The sequence below is a fragment of the Camelina sativa genome, chromosome 15 (assembly GCF_030686135.1).
Source record: "Camelina sativa cultivar CO46 ecotype springtype chromosome 15, ASM3068613v1".
Taxonomy (NCBI): domain Eukaryota; kingdom Viridiplantae; phylum Streptophyta; class Magnoliopsida; order Brassicales; family Brassicaceae; genus Camelina; species Camelina sativa.
Genome location: NC_141894.1, coordinates 25,895,072 through 25,917,032, shown reverse-complemented (window position 1 = coordinate 25,917,032; position 21,961 = coordinate 25,895,072). Strand labels below are relative to the sequence as shown.

Here is a 21,961-nt window from a genome sequence, read left to right as displayed (position 1 = left end):
AAGATGATCACATAGTCATAACCCGCCAACTTGCTTGCCCATTTTTGTTGTTCTGGAGTGAGGATTCGTTGTTCTAGGAGAAACACAAGCTCTTTTGGTATGTTTGAATGTCTTCCCATGATATATGGTTGTCAAAGTCGACTAATCACAATGATAGCAAGCATCTCACGAGCATATGTGGACCAGTTCTTGAAAAGGTATAGAGGGTTAACACCACAATCTTCGGCTTGGAAAACGCCAAGCAAAAGCTTCTCTATTTATTCTTATGAAACACGTAAATGATTACAAGAATAAATCTATGCACTCTCCTCTTTTCTATCTAAACTCTCACCAGTATAGGTCTAAGAGAATATCCCAACACTCACCTTCTTAGCTTTCTTTGATTAGCCTTGAAGTTACAATCTCTCACCAAAGGTTTTCTCCAAGTGTTAAAAAACCTACGTCTAAACCCTCCCAGTCTTATATACTCGGCCTCACAAAATCCTCACTAAAAGATCTTCAAATCTTCGTCTAAGGCAATTGCTTGTTCGCCAAGGTCTCTCTTTCCTTAATCGTAGATAAGGATATTCTCTAAATATCTTCACTCCTGATTCTGTTTTACCTTCATATTCGACCAACACGAGATGAGACCCGTCAGTTGTGCTTCCTTGTCATCCTTCACTCTTCTATCCTCAGATGCAGTCTTGTTTCCTTGCAGCTCCTTGTTCAAAACAACAGCCTGCTGCGGTAACTGCATCTTCAATCTCCCCCTTTTTGACTCTGTTTGATAAACTAGCAATCGATCCTCCAATACCTGACATGATCAAGAACCAAACAGAGCTACACGACAAAAATAAGATATAACACTAGAAAGTAATCCACCATAAAATGCCAAGGCCAGGTTCAAAAACTTATTACAGACCAACCGAAAGAAAACCAATGTTCAAGTCCAAAGATCGATGAATAAACAGAGTTTTCTCCCCCACGATTACAGCAAACTCCCCCACAAAACTAAAACCCCCTTAACTCATTGGAGTCCGAGTCCACATCTCCCCCTGCTTGTTTGACAAAAATGAGTCAAAATCAATCAATTGAAACAGAGAACACAGTGTTGAGTCAGACAGAACACTTACCTGCAGCGAGTGCATCCTGTAAATCTTAATTGCCAACCGCATAGCTTTACGATCAGCACCGGAATCAACCTTAAGAGCAGATTACACAACCTCATATACCCTCTTCTTAGCAGCAGCCTTGCGTGTTGAGGGTTGACTGGCAGCAGCAACAGAATGCTGAGCTTGAAGCAGCTGATAGATCAGACAGGACAATGGCAGCCGGAAAGTTGACTGAGCTTGCAGTCCAAGCTGAAGAATCTGGTCATAGACCATCTGGCCAAAGTCAAACGAAATCTGATGCATGATCATGTAAATGACCATTGCGTGGCCTGCGGAGATGTACCCATGATTGGCAGTAGGATACCAGTTACTACAGCAGAGCTTGTGGAGTTCCTTGATGGTTGGGTTCCGTACAACCGCAGGGATCAGCTGTTTACACTGCTTGACCTTACCATCTGACAGGAACATTGCTAAGTCCTCCTCCAAGATCACCACAGCCTGTTGCCATTGTTCACGCAGATCCACTGATTTGAGACCAAACAGCACATTGATTTGGGTAGGCGAGAACTCATACATCCAGTCACACACAACATCCACCGACTTAGTGTCAACCTTGACGGTTGGAAGATTGGCCCAAAATTCATAAACCACTTCAGCAACATAGGGGCCTACTCTTGTCACGGTCTTGAGTAACATGGATTTTTTTATCAGAGACTTGACAGTCCCATCATCACCGAAGACAGTACTCGATTCCAGAGCCAGGGTGCGAGCAGAGAAGGAGACATACCGTCGTGCGGCCTCAGCGGAATGGAACCTTTTGCGATCGAAGGGAATCAGGACTGGACCACGACTCTGAGTTTTGCTTGTACACGGGCGCTTGGTTTGAGACTTGTAGATTACGGATTCCGTCTGTCGCTTGCGAAGACGAGAAGACACACTTGATCCCGGAATCTCAATTGACTGATCAGTGTCGGAGACTTCAACAACCGGAGAAGTGACTGCATCTTGATTCTGAGGTGGTGAGGCAGAGGAGGAATCGCATGCAACAGGGGACTGAGGAGGATCAGACACCGGGGTAGTCGGACCGTCACGCGAAGATGCAGTAGTGAAATCTTCAGGGATCTCCTCCGTCTCCAATCCATCTGGATTATAGCGAACCATGGTCGTGCACAGAGGGGTCGTCGGAGTTGTATAAGAGTAAGCCAATCCGCCACCAGACAGGTGATGTTCCTCGGGAGCAATATCTTGCTGGGGTTGAACGAAGCGCTGCAAGCCGCTCAGGATGGACTTCATTGCTGCAACTTAGTTAGTACGAATCGATAGAGAACGTAACAAGCGAGAAGGATCAAAAGGAAGCGAAAAGAGAGGATTGAGCAAGCGACTGTTCGAATTCCCAAAGAGGATGCGGTGTGAAAACCCTAGACCAAGATCCTCTTATATATACATCTCTTAACAGGCCGAGTTGGGCCAAGTTACAATTCACATGCAAATCCATATTCTTGCATCCACTCGAACAACAATTTAGTGCAATAATGCCCTTTTCGAGTGTAAACAATACAATAACTTAAGTTAATGCGGCTTATTGATTAGATATACCAGAATTCACAGAGAATTGTTCAGGGACCCAGAGAGATCAATCCATGACACATATGGTTTTTTTTTTTAATAATTATTTTAAAACATATGGAACATACCTGGAAACATCTTCTTGTGTAGCCATGCCAATTTTTTGTTTCAGCACACCCATCAGTCGACAATGATGGCTAGACTTTCACACTGTCATGCCTTCAATCCTTTTGATGCCAACCAAACATGCATAGGCAGCTGGAAATTCTTTGGAGAGATCAAGAAGCAAGGTTCTTCCATTTTTTTTTTTAATTAAAAAACTGCTTTGATGACTCACAGTGCTTTGTACTACCACCTTGCTTCGAAGATCTTGTAATTTAGTGATATCACTTGACTTAATCAATCACTGAAAACAGCTTAATCCTCTGAAACAATCACAGGGCTTTGTCTCTCCTCAGCTCTTTGACCTCCTAATGACATGACAACATTTTACAGGGACACGAACCGGTATGACAGACAGTTATTTCCATCCAGTCTTTAAGTACAAGACAACCGTTAATCTTTTATGTATCATAGGATTTCTATGGTCTGATTTGATGAGTGTCCCTAACAATCAATCAACACAACTCAACAATGAATTAGATTTCACATATCCCAATGGACTTTCGCAGATTAGTGAATCTGATAAAGTCCAATGGTTTAGTAAACAGATCAGCCAACTAGAATTCAGTACGAACATGATCAATCTCAATCAATTTTGCCTCAACCAATTCACGAATGAAGTGATGTCTAATATCTATCTGTTTAGTTTGCGAATGTTGAACAGGATTTTTTGAAATATTTATTGCACTTTGATTGTCACAATGGATTAAGATAGAGTCAAAAACAATACCGTAATCAGCGGCCATCTGCTCCATCCACATCAGTTGCATGCAACAGCTACCCAAGGCTATGTACTCAGCTTCAGCTGTTGACAGGGATACACTGTTTTGCTTTTTACTATGCCAAGATATTAGATTGTTTCCCATAAAGAAGCATCCACCACTCTTGCTTCTGCGATCATCCACGGAGCCAGCCCAATCACAGTAGCCTGTTAGACTGGTGGTTGTGTCCTTGGTATAGTAGATACCAAGTTCAATTGTGCCTTTGATGTACTTGATGATCTTCTTAACAGCCAGGAGATGTGACTTTTTCGGCCTTGCCTGATATCTCGCACAAACACCAAGACCTAAGCAGATTTCCGGACGGCTTGCTGTCCAATCATTCCTCGATACAGCTTCTCATCCACATCCTCCCCTGCTTCATCCCTCGAGAGCTTGTCGTTTACCCCCATAGGTATATTGGCTTCCTTACTGGTGGTAAGACTGAATCTTGTTACCAAGCTTCTTGCATACGTGCTTTGAGAGACGAAGATGCCATCAGCCGACTGTTGTACTTGCAAGCCCAAAAAATAAGTTAGTTCACCACATTTACTCATTTCAAACTCATCAGTTATATTCTGGACAAACTGATCGACAAGTTGCTGGCAGGTTGATCCAAAGACAATGTCATCGACATAGATTTGCACAAACATCAGGCCTTTGTCGAGACTCAGAACGAACAAAGTCTTGTCCACACTTCCACGAACATAGCCTTGATCCATAAGAAACATTGTCAACCTTTCATACCAGGCTCTAGGTGCTTTTTTTAGTCCATACAGAGCTTTCTTCAGTTTGTACACATGTTCCGGATGCTGAGGATCCTCAAATCTTTTGGGTTGCTCGACATAGACTTCTTCTTGAAGAATTCCGTTAAGGAAAGTACTCTTAACATCCATCTGATGCATTGTGAAGTTCAAAGCACATGTCATTCCAAACAAAAAGCGAATGGATTCCAACCTTGCCATTGGCGCGAAGGTTTCATCAAAGTCAACTCCTTCTACTTGTGAGTAGCCCTGAGCAACAAGGCGAGCTTTGTTTCTCACAATACATCCATTTCCATCACTTTTGTTCTTAAAGATCCATTTGGTTCCCACCACATTAACATCCTCCGGTCTTCTTGTGAGTTCTCACACATCTCTGCGAGCAAACTGTTCAAGCTCATCTTGCATTGCAGCTATCCATAACTCATCTCCTAGAGCTTCTTTGTGATTCTTCGGCTCTATTGAGGAGACAAAACAGGCAAATTGTACGACTTCAGAGTCCTGAGGCACTTGCTGAATAATCGATCGTTGTTTCTTCCCAGCCAGATGAAGAAAGTCAATCTGCTTTCCCCTGGTAACTCTTCCCCCTGAATCTTGCCAATAACATCATTAGAGGAGTGATTCCGATGCACCTGAGAGACATCCGGAATAGGACATTCCTCTGAGGAAGCACAAGGGACTATAGTAGAATCGGTAGACTCGGGTACACCAGAGGAGGTCTCAGGAGCAGCAGTTACCGAATCATCGGAGTGTGGAATTGGAATGAATGACAATCGCTGAAAAGAAATGTCGTCAAACACCACACTGACAGTTTTCTGAACAGAACGCAGACGCTTGTTGTAAACATGAAAGGCAGTGCTGTTTCCAGAATAGTCCATCATCGCTCTTAGAATTGAACTTTCCCAGCTGGTCTTTGTCATTTAAGATGTAGCAGACACACCCAAAAACATGGAAATAACTTACCGAGGGAGTGCGACCTTTCCACAATTCATAGGGTGTCTTGGACGTTCCTGGCCGAACATACACACGGTTAATAATGTAACATGCAGTATTGACAGCCTCATCCCAGAAGTGTTGAGGAACTTGATTCCCATGAAGCATTGCCCGAGCCATTTCTTGCAAGGTTCTGTTCTTGCGCTCAACAACACCATTCTGTTCCGGCATCCTGGGAGCTGAGAATTGATGTGTAATCCCCTGAGTTGTGCAAAACTGATCAAACTGCTCGTTCTGAAACTCCCCACCATGATCACTACAAATTGCCTTGATAGCCCACTTCTCACCTTTGATTTTTAAGGCCAAAATACGAAAGCATTCAAGTGTATCTGACTTCTCCCTAAGAAAATGCACCCATGTGTAGCGAGAGTGGTCATCGACCATAACAAAAATAAAGCGTTTACCAAACAGACTATTAACATGAATTGTGCCCATGAGATCCATGTGAACCAATTCCAAAATACGGCCAGTGCGGACATCATGAACAGCCTTGTGTGACACTTTTACCTGTTTCCCTTTGTTGCAGGGTCCACACACAAAGTGTTGATTAGACTGGAGCTTAGGTATCCCTCGGACAATTTCTTTATGTGCGAGTTTACGCATGGTGCGGATGTTCAGGTGACCCAACTTCTGGTGCCACAACTCAGTGTCTGTCTTTGTGGATGCATGAAAGCAATGATTTGTTGATTTCCACATATAGCAGCTATTACCAGACCGCTTGCCTTCGAGCTTCACAGACCCTTGTTGATCAACAGCTTTGCAATCTCGTTTAGTGAAAGTAACATCTAAACCTTCATCACACAATTGACTGACACTGAGGAGATTTTCCTTTAACCCATCAACTAGAAATACATCTTTGAGACAGGGTTGTGTACTTCCACCAGTAACACCTTTACCTTTGAGCTCTCATTTTGCTCCATCACCAAAAGTAACACGCCCAGTAGATATATTCTCAAATTCTGACAAGTTAGTATGAGCTCCGGTCATAAGTCTGGAACAACCACTATCAAAATACCACTTCTTCTGGTCAGAGCCAAATTTATCCTCAGCATGAGCTACATTACAGTACATACCATTCCTTTTGACGAATAGCTGCTTGTTGATCGGTCTCATACCTCTAGTCTCTTGTTGGGTAACCTTTGATATGTGATAGATGTACTCGTAACACTGTGCTTTAAAATGAGTTAGATTTCCACAGTACCAACAACCATTCCTTCGACTTCCTGGAGTATTGTAAACTGGTCCATATGCATGATGCGCTAAATAGGGATTCTCAGCCAAACGATATGGATCCAATGAGTGATTCACAGGCATAGCTCTGTATGGTGCTCTGTAAGACGACTGAATTCTCCTTTGAGAATGAGTATTTCTTGTTTGGTGATGATTGTCCTTAACTGGTGTCGTCACTTGTGTCTTCGGTTGGATAGGTGCAGCCTCTTTGTTCACTGTATTCAGGCCCTTGACAAACTTTGTGGATGTCGAGGCATCATCACCTTGATACCCAAGTTCCCACTTCATATTGCCCATTCTCCCACTACTTAGAATGGTGTCAAGATCCTTTGTTCCTTTGCTCAACATTCTGATGTTTTCAGCTGCTCATCCAGTTGCTTCTCAAGTCTCTGAGACTTGGTTCTTTCCTCCTCAAGTTTTGAAGACAGCGAGGTGAGCCTCGACACCAAATCCACTTTTTCAGCTAGCAACGCATCATATTCCTGCGTTTTCTGAACCAGGCTCGAAATTAGTAGGGTAACATGTTCCACTGCTGGCAGATCCGCATCATCATCCTTAGGATCAGACACAACAGCTGGTTGATCTTTCACATCCTACTCCACCACTTCATCTTCCTCAATGACTCCTAGTAAAGCCACATAGTTATTAAGGACTTCACCATCTTGCTCATCACCACCAGATTCACTATCACTCCAAACAACAAATGATTTGGATCTACCCTCTTTGGTAGGACATTCAGCCTTGGTGTGTCCATATCCTTTGCACCCGTAGCACTGCATTGAACTTTTGCGCTTGTTGTTAGGACACTCTGCCCTGGGATGTCCATATCCTTCACACTCCAGACATTGACGCTCTTGCTTGTCACCCCTCTTAAAGTCCTTTTCTGAGTCACTCCTGACCGTACATGAGGATCCTCTACGCTGACCACGCTCCATCTTCCAAAAGAACTTCCTCACAAGTAACCCAACTTTTTCCTCATCTGCAGTATCTTGTGCCTCAGCGTCTTCTGTGTCTCAACAGCCTTTAGGGCAAATGATCGTTCAGCACGTTGTTCCTTTTTCTTCAGTTGCATCTCAAAAGATTGCATCATTCCAACAACTTGACTAAACTTCAATTCATCCGAGTTTAAAGAAACATCAATAGCGGATCTGTGTGGTTGAAACTTATCTGGGATACTCCTGAGAAATTTCTTAACCAGCTTCTTGTCCTTGTAATGCTTACCCATGACTACAGCCTCCTGTGCGATAGCACTTAGACGACTGTTGTAACTAGCAATGGTTTCACCCTCTTCCAAGGATAGATTCTTAAAATCTGATGCCAGATTATCCAGACGTGTCCGCTCACATTTCTAGTTCCTTCGAAGGTGACTTGGAGAATATCCCTAGCTTCTTTTGCCGCCACACATCCCTGAACACTATTGAACTGGTCCAGCGGCAATGAATTGAAAATCACCGACAAGGCTTGTGAGTTGTGCTTAGCCTCAGCCTTCTCTTCTGCAGTCCACTGTTTCCGAGGTTTAGGCATCAATTCACCTTTGCCGTTTTTCACCATTTGTTTGGTCCAGCCATCTTCAACAGCAAACCAGGCCTCCATGTCGATGTCTTGAATAGCCTGTTTGACCGACACCTTCCAGTGCCCATAGTGCTCTGGATCCAGTTTTAGAACTTTTGGTATTGAAACATAAGGTTGTGGTTTCTCCATACCTCTTGTCACAAGATCTCACCGTTGAAAAGACAAAACAGACTTTTATCAGGTGTCTGCTCTTATACCAATTGAAAAGGTATAGAGGGTTAACACCACAATCTTGTGCTTGGAAAACGCCAAGCAAACGCTTCTCTATTTATTCTTATCAAACACGTAAATGATTACAAGAATAAATCTAAGCACTCTCCTCTTTTCTATCTAAACTCTCACCAGTATAGATCTAAGAGAATATCCCAACACTCACCTTCTTAGCTTTCTTTGATTAGCCTTGAAGTTACAATCTCTCACCAAAGGTTTTCTCCAAGTGTTAAAAACCTACGTCTAAACCCTCCCAGTCTTATATACTCGGCCTCACAAAATCCAAACTAAAAGATCTTCAAATCTTTGTCTAAGGCAATTGCTTGTTCGCCAAGGTCTCTCTTTCCTTAATCGTCGAAAAGGATATTCTCCAAATATCTTCTCTCCTGATTCTGCTTTATCTTCATATTCGACCAACACGGGATTAGACCCGTCAGCTGTGCTTCCTTGTCATCCTTCACTCTTCTGTCCTCAGATGCAGAGTCTTGTGTCCTTGCAGCTCCTTGTTCAAAACAACAGCCTGCTGCGGTAACTGCATCTTCAGTTCTGTCTTGCAACACCTAGAGGGCGACTCATAAAACCAATAGACTTACCATGCTGGAGGAAGATGGCGCCAATGCCATCGCCGGATGCATCGGTTTGAATGACAAATGGAGCCTCAAAATCTGGTAAAGCTAACGTGGGTATTGTTGTCATGGCCTTTTTGAGTGTTTTGAAAGCCTCGTTAGCTACAACATCCCCGCCCTTTTTGAGTAGATTCGTCAACGGCAATGCGCTAATGCCATAATCCTTCACGAACTTTCTATAGTAACCAATGAGACCGAGGAAACCACACAGGTTGGTAATTGTCGTTGGTGGTGGCCAATCGAGTATCGCATGGATCTTTGTCTAACAAACCTTAACGCCATCGCTAGAGATGATGTGACCAAGGTATTCCAACTCAAACTTACCAAAGTCGCATTTCTTAAGCTTCAAAACTTTGATGCGGCTTTTGATCATATCACTCGTAAGATAACGGGTGGTTGGATTATTCGAGACACAATGGTGTTTCTTTAGGATGGGTTCCAGCATTCTTCTCAATGCTAACTCACCTTGGAAGTTGAAAGTATGGCTTTACTTGCTGCGCTTCAACAGGCATGGATAAAAGGATTAATTTTTGTTTATTTTGAACGAATTGTGAACAACTCACAAAGAATTTAAAGGGACTAACACATGATATATCAGTTGATGGTTTATATCACGATATCACCTTTTGGGCAAAATAAGTTTTTAAAGGTTTTTTTTTAATAACATATAGTACAATAAAAAAAATTTATGTCCTTCAGTTTTAAAATATATCTAGATGAATATCTTAATTTAATAAATTAAAAATAAGTCTACCACCATAATCTATAAGAGACATAATGTAATCTTAAATCTCTAAGACCATGTTTATCGGGGGTTCATAGAGAGGTTCATAGAGGGGTTTTAGTGTTTTGTGGAAAAAAAATAAATCAGAAGAAAATAAAAAAAATTAAGGGAGCCTCTTATATAGTATACCCAAATTTAATAAAGAGACTCTACGTGTCACCGTTCTGAAAATAATATAAGAGAAAAAAAAAATTTTGCCCGATCAAATATTTCTTTCTTTTTCTCTCTGTCTCTCTCTTTCTCTCTCGCGATAGAAGTGCCGAATCGACAAAGGAAGAAGATGGAATCGAAGGATATTGAATCAGAGGAGGTTCGGGTCGGAGGTGAGGCGTAGCAGAGGAGATTGAATCAGCGGAGGAGATTTCGCGATTAGGTAAACGAATTTCGCAACCTTCTTACTCATTTTTTCTTTTTTTTTGAATTCGAATTCGAATTCGATTAGGGTTTTTATCTGATCGAGTTTTGGGGTTTTAGTGGTATCTTTGTATTCTAGTTTTGTTATTAGTTTTGTGTAGAAAGAGTCTGAAATTTGGATTGTGGACTTACCTGTTACTCTTTGGTTAGATCATAAGATTGTGTGTGTTAGTGAGTTTTCTGTTGAGTGTGTGCTGGTTATTATTGCATCCCTTTGATGATAGTGTGCTAGTGGGAATGAATGAGCATTTCGTTGGATTCTTTGAGACTGATGTATCTTCTTGTTATTGTGTCTAGGTACAGAGCGTTTGATGAGTATGAAGGGATAGAAGTAGCATGGAACCAAGTAATGCTTCGAAATTTCACAAGGAACCCTGAGGAATTAGAGAAGTTCTTCAGAGAGATTCATCTTCTCAAGAATTTGAATCTCTCAAAACATTATGAAATTCTACACTTCTTGGGTTGATACTAACAATTTATCAATCAATTTCGTCACTGAGCTCTTCACCTCTGGTACTCTCAGACAGTAAGTGGTTTGTTCCTTAGACAACCTCTGATTGATCAGTATGAGTCATCGTCACAGATCTGTGAGATTGATCTTTTCGCTAATGATGATGAGGACCATGTTGATATTTCGATTAAAGGGAAGAGAAATGATAGTGATGGGATATTTTTGAGGATCAGAATCTCTGATGCAGAAGGTAAAGTCTCAATCTTTTTCTTTTTTTAACCATAGTTGTAAGATCATCATTGGTTATAAAATGTTAAAAACTCTTTCGACTTTTTTGTAACGTTAGGACGAATAAGGAACATTTACTTCCCTTTTGAGACAGCTATTGATACTGCATTGAGTGTAGCAAAAGAGATGGTATCAGAGCTAGACATAACATATCAAGATGTTGCTAAAATCGCTGAGATGATCGATTCAGAGATTGCTGCGTTGGTACCTGATTGGAAAACTGATACAGAATGTTCTCAAAATGTGATCAAAAACAATAACAATGCAGGGTTCTGTGGAGATTGTGCTTCAAACGGGTATATACAAGAAGAGACTGTATCATCATCAGGAGAGAAACTGGTTTGTTGCTGTAATTTTGGATCAAAGCTATTCTAGGTGGTTGTTTTATTTCTCTCTTTGTTGTGATTGTGAATGCTAGTTGTTCCTTGTATAAGCTTCAACATATGACAATATTTGGAAATTGAACAACTCAATATTACTATCAAGATTACAATTAATCTTTTTCTATTTATGATTTGTAATTCTATTTTTAATATGCTTTTATGTTTTGTAGGTTTAAAAATTAATTAAATGCAATATTTTCAAATCAGTATTAAAATTAATCATTCTCTCCATTTATGAATTGCACTTCTATTGTAATATGTATTAATGTTTTTATTATGTTTTGTATGTTTGAAAATTAATTAAAATGCAATATTTTTTAATTTTATAAAATCTTAAATGTTTACACATTTATACCACTTCTATTCTATTTAAAACTTTTAAATTTAAAAAAACAGTTTTTTAAAAAATAAGAGACCCAAAATAAGAACTTACCAATAAAAGAGAAAATTTTATCTAAGAGATCATGGATTCTTATATTCCAAACAGTACACAATTAATTTATAAAAAAATTTAAGAACTCCCCTTTTCACAACCCACCGATAAATATGCTCTAATGATCACAACTTTTTTTCTTCTTTTTTTTTGGTTGTGAAATAATATGAAACCTTTCTCATTCCGCACATCTTAAGATTTAAGATTGAAATATATCTAGATGTATATCTTAATTATAATTAATTGAAAATATATCCATCGTCACAACACCCTTTATAAAAAGAGACATATATAATGTAAAGCTTATTTTAAGGTACCACTATTTGTTTTTCCTTAACGCTCTAGAGTTTCTTGATGTCGATGCCTTCAAGAAACAAGCGCAAAGAGAGATCATCACCGGAACGGGAACCGCAAACGCAACCACCATCAGGGATTGCCTTTTTTTCTTCTTCTTCTTCTTCTTGTTCTTCTTCGGCTGCTCATAACTTACCTTACGTTTTACCTCCAGGCTTCAAGTTTACACCAAGCGATGAGGAACTCTTTATTGACTACTTGAAACTTTTCTCACCAGACAGGAAATATTATTACCCACCGTTTAATATTCCTATCCATCACGTCAATATTTACAAGTCCAATCCATATCAACTTTCAGGTTTGCCTATTTTGATATATCTTTCTTTTAGTTCTTTAGGTTTTATATATTCATTCATATATGTAATTATATATTTCTATCTTTTTTTTCCTTAACTAGTGGAATTCGAGAAGGGTAATGATGAAGAATAGTTCTTTGTAACGGAGAGAAACAAGATGGGTAAAAGTGGGAAAAAGCAGAAACGTGGTGATGACAGTGAATGCAACCGTAGGTGCCAAGCAGATTGATGCTGGACAAGGCGACGTCGGCTACGTGACCGCACTTTAATACTGCGTTGGGAGACCACCAAACGGCGTAAAGACGGATTGGTTAATGCATGAATACTGGTTTGAGTCGTCGACTGATGATAACGACAAGGTATGTATGTATTTCTTGGGATCCAAGTTATTGAGATTTTTTCACTTTTGGATTTTTTTTTTTTTTTGATTTTTGATTTTTGTTTCGATTGTTGTGTGTGTGCAGGTGGATTATGCTTTGTGCAAGATTTATCTGACTCCGTCGGCAGTAAAAAGGATGAAAGCAGAGAAAAAAGAGAAGCTAAAGAAAGGAAAAGGCGTATCAAAAGAGGAGGTTAAGCAGCTGGATTTGCAGCATCAACAGGACCAGTCGCAGCTCCAGCAGCCTCATGATTCTTTACTCCCAGCACAGCAACATGAGCCGCAGCCACAGCCACCTGTGACCCCAGACGATGATAACTTTGATGACTTTGATGAGCTCCCAGAAGATTTTAAAGATTTCTTGGCTGAATTAATGAAGCCAGATTCACTCGATGGAGATGAAGAACCCGACGATTGTGATTTTCTTCAAGGCTTCAACACAGATGGAATGGAATGATGAAAGATTACACTAACTGATCTCAGCCTTCTTAATTACACTTTTTCGTTTTGGTTTTGAGTTCTTAAACTCTGAATCTAGCTTTATGCCTTTTAATTGCCATTGTTTGATCTTCTAAAACTCAAAATCTTGAGTTTGCCAAAAAAAAAAAAACTCAAAATCTTGTAGTTATTTTTTTTCTGTTGCAATAAAATTTTAAATAACACAAAAAAAAAAGAACAGAGATAAAGATAGTTCTCTTACTCTGTATTGCTTTTAATGTCTTAAAATGTTAATATTATTTACTCCTCTATTTCTTATCGTGTCAGACTTGAAACATATAGAATCTTACATTTTCTAGATGTTTGAAAATCTTTGTTTTGAACAGTTTTATGGAAAAAATTTGCAATTTGAAAATCTTTGTTTTGAACAGTTTTATGGAAAAGATAGTGAGGACACCAAGAATCTTACATTTTCTATAGAGGTTGTAATGCGTAACTGTTAGGGACTACAGTGGTAATTTGAGAAAACGAAAAAAAAAAAGAAGGGCAATCAACTCAGTCCCAGTCTCAATCTCAGTCATCTTCTAACAGTGGTCAAGAAAATAATGGTGATTCATGATTTTTTAGATAAAATGGAATCAACATCTGATAATTGTGGCTTTGGCTAAAGATAAGGAAATCAAGGATGCAAGCAATGACCGTTAGAGTTATATTTTGAAGGAAGTTGTTGGAGATCCAAATGTTCTAATGGGGACTGATTACGATGTGTTTATGGAAGGATAACAGTGGAAGATACTCAATCTTAGAGATAGATAAGGATGTCTTGACTATGGAAACATCATATGTTGCATCCGAGAGTGTAAAAACTAGAGAAGAGGGTTTAATGGAAACGTCTTTATTATCTTATCTTATATGAGATCATTACATATATATCTATATTAACATTTTTTAAGTACAGTTTGTGTTATGTCCTTTCAGTTTTCTATATTTAAATTTTTATTTACAACATTAACTCCTCAAAAACTTCCAAAAATAGCATTATTTCAGATTTTGTTTCCTAAATTTTTACATTTCATTCTAACTAAAAAAATGGGAAATTTGATTGAAAAGGACATTTTTTATTGAATTTGTCCCACTATGCTCTTTTTTTTTTAAGTTTTGTATAGTAGGTTTAACTATACATAAAAAACTCGATTATACCCTTAATTGCTAAACCATAGGGAAAAAATCAAAATTCTCTTTTTCTTAACTTCCATTTTTTTATACTTTCTAAATTATATCAAAACCAAAAAAAGGAATTTTCCTAAACTAAATCTCACAAATTTTTTTTACTCTCTCGAGACATAACTCTCTCTCTTGATCTCGACACAATTTTTCTCCATAATTTTTACTCACGATCGTATACACACGATTTTTTCCGTGTTTGTGTAGTCATATAGCTACCATAATATAGCCTTAGTCACAGAATTTTCCATGGCTATACGCTCTATTTTTACTAGTGGTTTTCCTTCGTCAACAATAAATCTCCATTCATTTTGGCTGATACATCTCCATACACCACATGTTACATAGATTTGCAACATACTGTAAAATGAACTCTTGAATGAAAGAACATAAAATTTAGGTTGACAAGCGTAGGAAAATGATGAAAAACCTTTAACCAAATCGATTAATAATGTTTTCAGAATACGTTTTCTAAATGTGTTAGAACGTAATCTTAAGAATATATATGATTTGCATAATTTTGGGATTACGTAAATATTTTGTTTCCTTTAATTTAGGATTCAGTTTCCTTCTTTAACATAATTGTAGAATATACTTTCTAAATTATGAAGAACATAGAGTAAAGTCTAGAATTAGTGTTCTAATTTTCGTAGGACACATGATAAAATATAGATTTCATATTCTGACTTCAGTAGAATATGTATAAAGTGAAGAAATCAAATTCTAAAATTTGTAGAATATAGAGTTATGTGTAGAATATATATTATAGTTTCTGTAGAACACAAACAAAATCCGACTTCTAAAAGTTTTAGAAGATATATTTATTCTAAAGTTTTTAGAATAAGTAGAGTGCGAAGAATTTTTAATCTACATTATTTAGAACATGTAGAGTATGTAGAATTTATAATCTAATATCTTCAGAATACATACAATTAGTAGAAAATGTATTCTAAATGTTGCAGAATATTTTTTTTTTCAATGTTAAAACACCATATTTTCATCAAAAACACCTTATGGCAACCTCTTTTTTATTTCTAGAATTTGTTTTTAGGGAATTGAAAATTTTAAATTGCTTAAAAGTTAGTTTCATTTTTTAAAAGGGTAGTCTAGGCATAATAGCAAATTTAGCGTAGAAAGCATAGTGGAACAAATTCAAGAAAAAATGTCCTTTTAAATTAAATTTCCCTAAAAAAAATTACAGCAAAATCAATATGGAAACAAAATGATATATTTAACCACACCTTCTATCTCTGAATCATTTGCAAACAAAGAAAACAATAATTTGATTCCCATTTTGTTTTCCAATATCTGTGAGCTTTGATTTTTAGCGTAAGAAAAACTTTGATTCATATTTATTTAAATATTATAATTAACATATATAAACTTAATAAAATTTTAAAATATTACGAATATGTAAAATTAAAAATGTTTTAAATACAATATGATATGGTTATATAGTAGATGAGTTGTAAAGACGACATGTTTGAATTAATAAAATATCATTAAATTTGTGCTAACACGGATTAAATCCTCATTTAATTATTTTTCAACACTATTAATATTAGAATATTTGACATATAAAATCAAGTTGATTTAACTAAGATTGTGTAAAATATTTAAATAATTAGAAACAATGTGACTTAATCATAGCGTATAATAACTTATTATGTATTTAGATCCTTTCTTTTTTGTTATAATAATTAAAAATCAAAATAGAATATCAAACACTAAACAAAACAAACTAAATATAAACAAATGGTCATGAAGTATATTACATATTAAAAAATTAGTATAAATATTTTGCCGTACAAACAATCGGAAAAAATAGTTATTCCTCTATTTACAAAACATCTAATATTTAACAAAAAAATAAAACATAAAATATAAATAATAATAAAATTATATGCACGCGGTGTACCGCGGGTTCAAATCTAGTTTATATAGTGATAACATTAACATAATGCTAAATTGCTAACACCGATATAATGTAAACTTTCCTAAACCCAATACATGAAAATACTTGTACAAGAAGTAATATAGAGAGTCTAATAAAAATTCTTCCCTAATACAAAGTGCTTTTAAGATCTATATTGTTTGACTGCATCTGATTGTTTAATTGTTTGCCTGCATCTGATTAAGACACTAGTAAACATTTTATTGTTTGACTGCATCTGACTTTATCGGCTGTAGTAATTAAGATTTATATTGTTTGACTGCATCTGATTAAGACACTAGTATAAATATTTTCCACCCCAAAAGGAAATTGAGCACCATAAAAAGAAATCCCAATCACAATTAATCAAACATAAATGAGCAAATCGGTTTTAATCGCTTGTGTCATTGCAATCACTATTTTTACTTTACCTTTTAATATTCAAACAGTGAATAGTTTAACGCCTTGTGAAGTAGCACTCAATGATGTAAAACCCTGTTTAACGTACCTTTGGGCTCCTCCTCAAGCTAAGCCATCACCAGATTGTTGCAGAGGCGTAAGCAAAGTGAACAATAGTGTTAAAACGTTTGACCAACGTCGTGATATGTGCATTTGTCTGTCAACTGTAGCAGCAATGACTACAGCCGATCCATACAAGTTTGACCATTTGCCAAAATTATGTGGTATTACCTTATTCGCACCCATTGGTCCAAAGCTTGATTGTAACAGGTAAATAGGTAATTCATGTTATTTAAAATTGATTATAATAGTTTTTCTTATTTCCATTCTTTGTGTTAATCCCTTTATCATATTAGAAACACAAAACGTGATAATATTTCTCTCATAGTTTTCTCAATTTTTGTTTTTTTTGTGCAGCATTAAAGTTTAAGGCGAGTAAGAAAAAATTAGAATCAAAGTAAAGATAGTATTAGATGAAAATTTGATTCATGTACAAGAAAATCCCTTCAAATAATAAAACAATAATACAATTTTTTTTGTCAAAACCATTTTTGGAGATGATAATAAGATTTTGCTAGCACAATACTTTCAAATAATAACATAGTTCATAGTATTAAAAGGACTTTTATGTCCCAAAAACTAAAGGAAAAAACGACTAAATGATCCTCAATATATTTAAATTTATCAAAGAAGAATAAAACGAAGTAAGAATACAAAAATTCCAACAGGTTGGCATCTGTTATTACAATTACAAAGATGATGAATATCGGTTCATACAAAAACAACACCAGAAGCATAACGCTAGAAAATTAGGCATCAATTAGGAAAATTCATAACAAGCTCGCGGTCTCAAGCTCAGTCTCAAGAGTCATAGGACGTGTTCTTTTCTTAGTCGGTCAACCAGCAACAGCGACAAGAAAAATAAAAAGTCCAGATGATTTCGTACTCCATTGTAACAACCGAAAGTGAAGCTCTTTTAATATTCTACTTCAAAGAAAAATGAGCTGTCACACAGGCCCGGCCAACATTAATCTAATCCCTTGGTAAAAAAAAAACTTTTCTGACTTTTTTGGAAAAAAAAACAAATTGGGAGCTTTTTTTGAATTTTTATGTAAAATTTTGGACCATTTTGTAGATAAAATTTTAATCTATTTTTTTTTTTAAAAACTATATGGGTCCTTTATATATAAGAATAACATCTGAATTGAGTATTATAAAAGCTTTCTCTCTCTTCTCTCTCTCAAATTTTTCAGAGAGAGAAAGCTTATGTAAATTAATCCGGCGACTCTTGTAGTCGGTTTTTTGCTTCCGGCTAAGTCCGGTTTTAATTCTCGCTTAGATGCGAGTTCTTTTAGCCCTTATGGCTAAGTTTTTTGTTTTTCCCCTTTTGCAGATTCAGTTAGATCTCCTTCAAGATGAAGAAGTCAAAGCTGAGTGGTGATTCAGAAGTTTTGAATCATCGGATTGCTCGATTTCAATCAAGAGGAGAGTAAATCCTCATACCTCTTGTTCTGAGCCGTGTTTGGCAAAGGATGACAGTTTCTCCTGTAAATCGTGGTGAGTGGAATTTAGGGGCAGGTGAAGAACGAATTAGGAGAGCGTGTTTTGCGACTAGTCTGACAATCTCACCTTCTCAAGTCTTCTGGAGATTAACGGATCTGAAACTTCAAATTCTCTGTTCTTCATACTCGGATAAAAACTGCAAAAGGCCTTTGGTGAATGGAGTTACAAGCTGAAATCTGATGGATCCTCGAGGTTGATAAGGCGATTTTCTCGCTGGAAAATTTTAGATCTGATCGGCGTTCAGCTCTGGTGTGAAAGACGGTGATGAAACGCGTGTTCTTTCGCACATCTTATCGGTTTTACACGTGTTGCATATGTGTCATTTACTAACCCATGTAGTTTCGGTTGTAATGTTTTTATTGGATTAATTGGGCTTTGTGTAATTGGACTCCTTCACATTGTAACCCGTTTTTGGGTTTTAAATTTTAATGAAAAAAGTTGACGACAAAAAAAAATATATAAGAATAGCATCTACAAATTATGGGCCTTTTTATAAGAAAATTTTGGACCAAAAAATTACACTTTTTAAGAAAAATATGGATAATTTCGTAATGGATCTTTTTAAAAAAATCACAGTCCTTTAGACCATTGCCCATTAGTCTACCTTATTTGACTCGGGCATGCTTTGCAGTAGCTAAAAATTTTAGCATCCGCTCTTAATCAACCGTGCTTACCTATCAGTAGTTTCAGTGTATTGCTGGAATTGTTATCTTTAATCGTAATAGTGTACTTTTCTGTGGTCATCGCTGGTCGCAACTGTTAAAAAGAACAGGCTCATAGTGGACAAGATCAAGGATTTGAAGAATCTTGTAGAATGTACCTTGTTTTTTTTTTTTTTGGATCAAAATAGAATGCATCTTGTTTCTTTACTCTCTTTAACATGGATTTGGAACTTGTACACTATTATATATTAGTTTGGGTTTGTGTTTTGTTTTTTTCCATGGTTTGCATAACTTTAGACTATTTAATTTGGATTTGGAACTTGAACTTTTTTATACTTAAAACTTTGAACCACATTCAAATAGGTTTAGCATTGCCATAATTACAAACTGATTTTTGGATGATGGTTCAGTTTTTCAGATAGTTTGGTTATTTTGCATACAATTACTTGAACCGAACTGAACTCGAATATAGTTCGGTTACTTTTGGTTCCCTTTCAAATTATCCAATCCAAACCAAAACTACCCCAACCAAAAACATTTTGGTTCTCTAATAGATCCTAAATGTTGGAATCAAGGAACCGAACCAAATAACCGATCACTTACCCCTACTTTTAAATTTTTAAATGAATAAAAAGTCAAGTGCCTATGGTTTAATTGGTAAAGATTGCTGGTTTAAATTGCATTTGGATTTTTGGAGAAACCATATATAATGCTGAATCTTTGTCATTAAAATATGGATGGTCTAAGTACAATTATTTATTCGAAAGAAAAGAAGTAAAGAACCTGAAAACAAATAAATAAGAACAGAGCTTTTGTAAGTGCTTTCCAAACATGTCCCCCCAATCATTCGAAAGTCCAAGTTTTTTGGTCTTATCCTATTTTTATTATTATTCACCAAATATTAAGAATTATTTAGTAATGGTAAATGAATAATGATCGTTTGCTAACAAATTGTATGTACTACATTAATGGTAATAGCAAAGGCTATTTTGGTTTAGTCCAAAGAGTGTGTGTCTTTATTCGTATTCATATACATAGTCAGACGACTCTTGACTTATTATTGTTTGTCGCTGACACACCAACTCCATCTCCAAGGACCAAGAACATAATCTTTAAAACAAAACAAAAAATTACTTACAACAAAGATCACAAGATGTGGCAAAAACATTTGACTACTTAAACTCTTATTTAGTGTGTCGCTAGAGATCCAATTCAACAACTTAAAAAATATTTGCTTTTCAACTTAGATTTAAAACCAGCCACAATTTACTGGTGAGAGACCAGCGAGAGTCGCTGCTTCGGTTAAATTTACAAGGCCAAGAGATTAAGCAACACCTAAACTAAAAATCTAGAGAAAAAACCCTACCGAAACATAATTGGGTAAGAATGTGTTAGTTAGGCCGTTTATTTCTAATAATTATTCGTATCACATTTGATTTTGGCTTAAGCATTGAACCTTGTAACGTAAGGAGAGAGGCGACCAAAAGGCAAAGCCGACCTCCACCACGTAGTCTAGCTTTATATAAAGACTAGAATTTGTATCCACAATACACGCACGGAATTTTAATTAAAACACTTTTTTATCGATATAAATTTTTGAACTTAAATATAATATCTAACATATATATTGTTGAAAATAATATTTTTTGTTATATTTATTTGCATGAGATATTAGTTTAAATTTTTAATTAATAAAAAAATTGAATATTAATATAATTATTTAAAGTTAAAAGATAAATATATATAATTGTCATACTTATTTTACTAATATATATATAATATATATTATCTAATGTCGCAATAATGTTTTCTTGGCAAATCAACAATGTATCACATGGTAACGAAAAACGACTTAAAATCCTCACTGGAATAGTCGACAATCTTTTGATATTTTATTCCTAGAAGAGTTTATTTCATATTCATATCTCATGAAAATATATTTTTAAAAGTTTTAACGTCGAATATTAATCGTTGACTTAATTATAGGGATCATTTAAACATATTGATATTCCACATTAAATGCAAATATACAAAGTTTTATGAACATTTTTATAGTGTTATGTCGGTACAACGGAGTTGTCCAAGTGCATCATCTGCCATAACATAATTTTCGACTAAGTCAAGAATACTTAGATGGTGAAATGGTTACACCCGTCAATGAATACCCGTTCACTAATCCAAATTAAATATTATTCTAAAATCACATATGTTATTTTCATATTTTAATTTTGTGATGCAACCTCAACTTCGTATTCTCAAAAATACATAGTATACTTTAAATATGTTGTTTCTACTAATGTTTTAGGTTAAAAACATTTGATAAAATTAATGAAATCTCAATTTTGTTTTATGTTTTACTTTTCTTTTATCATGTTATAGAATTTTTAGCTTCAGTTGATAATATGTCTTATGAGGTATGCTACACAAATCATATGTCATTTTTTGTAACAGTTTACATATCATTTTTTCTCTATTTTTGTGACCATTGATTTTGTTTTGAATTATTTTTCAAGAGTCTTTTTATAGTCTTTCTAAAAAAAGTGTGACTATTACAATATCTTTATTTTATATTAAAACTTTTAAGTTGAGTTAAGTAATTAATTTTTTATTTTTCTTTAAGTGAAATTTAATAATAAATCTTTGTATATATGTTTTTTAGAAACTAATGTTTTACTTTAATTTTATTTATATGTTTAGAAATTTATAAATATAATTACATAAATTATTTTTAATTCTACCATATACTAAAATCTTACTTCTATTTCCAAAACTCATTAACACATTCTAAATTTTGAAATATGATATTTTTGGTTAAATTTAAATAATAACATTATTCAAATTTAACATTATTTTAATATCTTCCTTTATATTATTTAATTCATTTTATATAGTTATTAATTTTATTATTTATCAAAATTTATATTATTGCTT

The 21,961-nt window shown here is 35.8% G+C and overlaps 1 protein-coding gene and 2 pseudogenes across 4 annotated transcripts; all 3 read left to right on the top strand.

Moving 5' to 3' along the window:
- The first annotated feature begins 10,607 nt into the window (after nucleotides 1-10,607).
- LOC104747362 (serine/threonine-protein kinase WNK2 pseudogene) lies at nucleotides 10,608-11,403 on the top strand (annotated as a pseudogene). The gene is made up of 3 exons (XR_015581665.1): nucleotides 10,608-10,628; nucleotides 10,691-10,868; nucleotides 10,965-11,403. The product of XR_015581665.1 is annotated as a serine/threonine-protein kinase WNK2 pseudogene (transcript).
- A 544-nt stretch (nucleotides 11,404-11,947) lies between these two features.
- On the top strand, nucleotides 11,948-13,341 carry LOC104748714 (NAC domain-containing protein 1-like; annotated as a pseudogene). The gene is made up of 3 exons (XR_015582649.1): nucleotides 11,948-12,374; nucleotides 12,474-12,731; nucleotides 12,837-13,341. The product of XR_015582649.1 is annotated as an NAC domain-containing protein 1-like (transcript).
- Nucleotides 13,342-16,677: 3,336 nt separating this feature from the next.
- Nucleotides 16,678-17,350, top strand: LOC104747361 (non-specific lipid-transfer protein 9-like). Of its 2 annotated transcripts, none has more exons than XM_010468992.3 (2): nucleotides 16,678-17,075; nucleotides 17,223-17,350. In XM_010468992.3, exons 1-2 carry the CDS (start codon nucleotides 16,723-16,725, stop codon nucleotides 17,233-17,235), a joined length of 366 nt encoding a protein of 121 aa, XP_010467294.1. In that variant the 5' UTR covers nucleotides 16,678-16,722; the 3' UTR covers nucleotides 17,236-17,350. The 2 variants fall into 2 exon arrangements, with proteins under 2 accessions (XP_010467294.1, XP_087345736.1); XM_087489610.1 differs by having other exon boundaries at nucleotides 16,678-17,083.
- Nucleotides 17,351-21,961: the final 4,611 nt, after the last annotated feature.

Bases quoted from the DNA above. Each gene is read 5' to 3' on its own strand.
- LOC104747361 (XM_010468992.3), top strand. From the start codon at position 16,723: ATGAGCAAATCGGTTTTAATCGCTTGTGTCATTGCAATCACTATTTTT.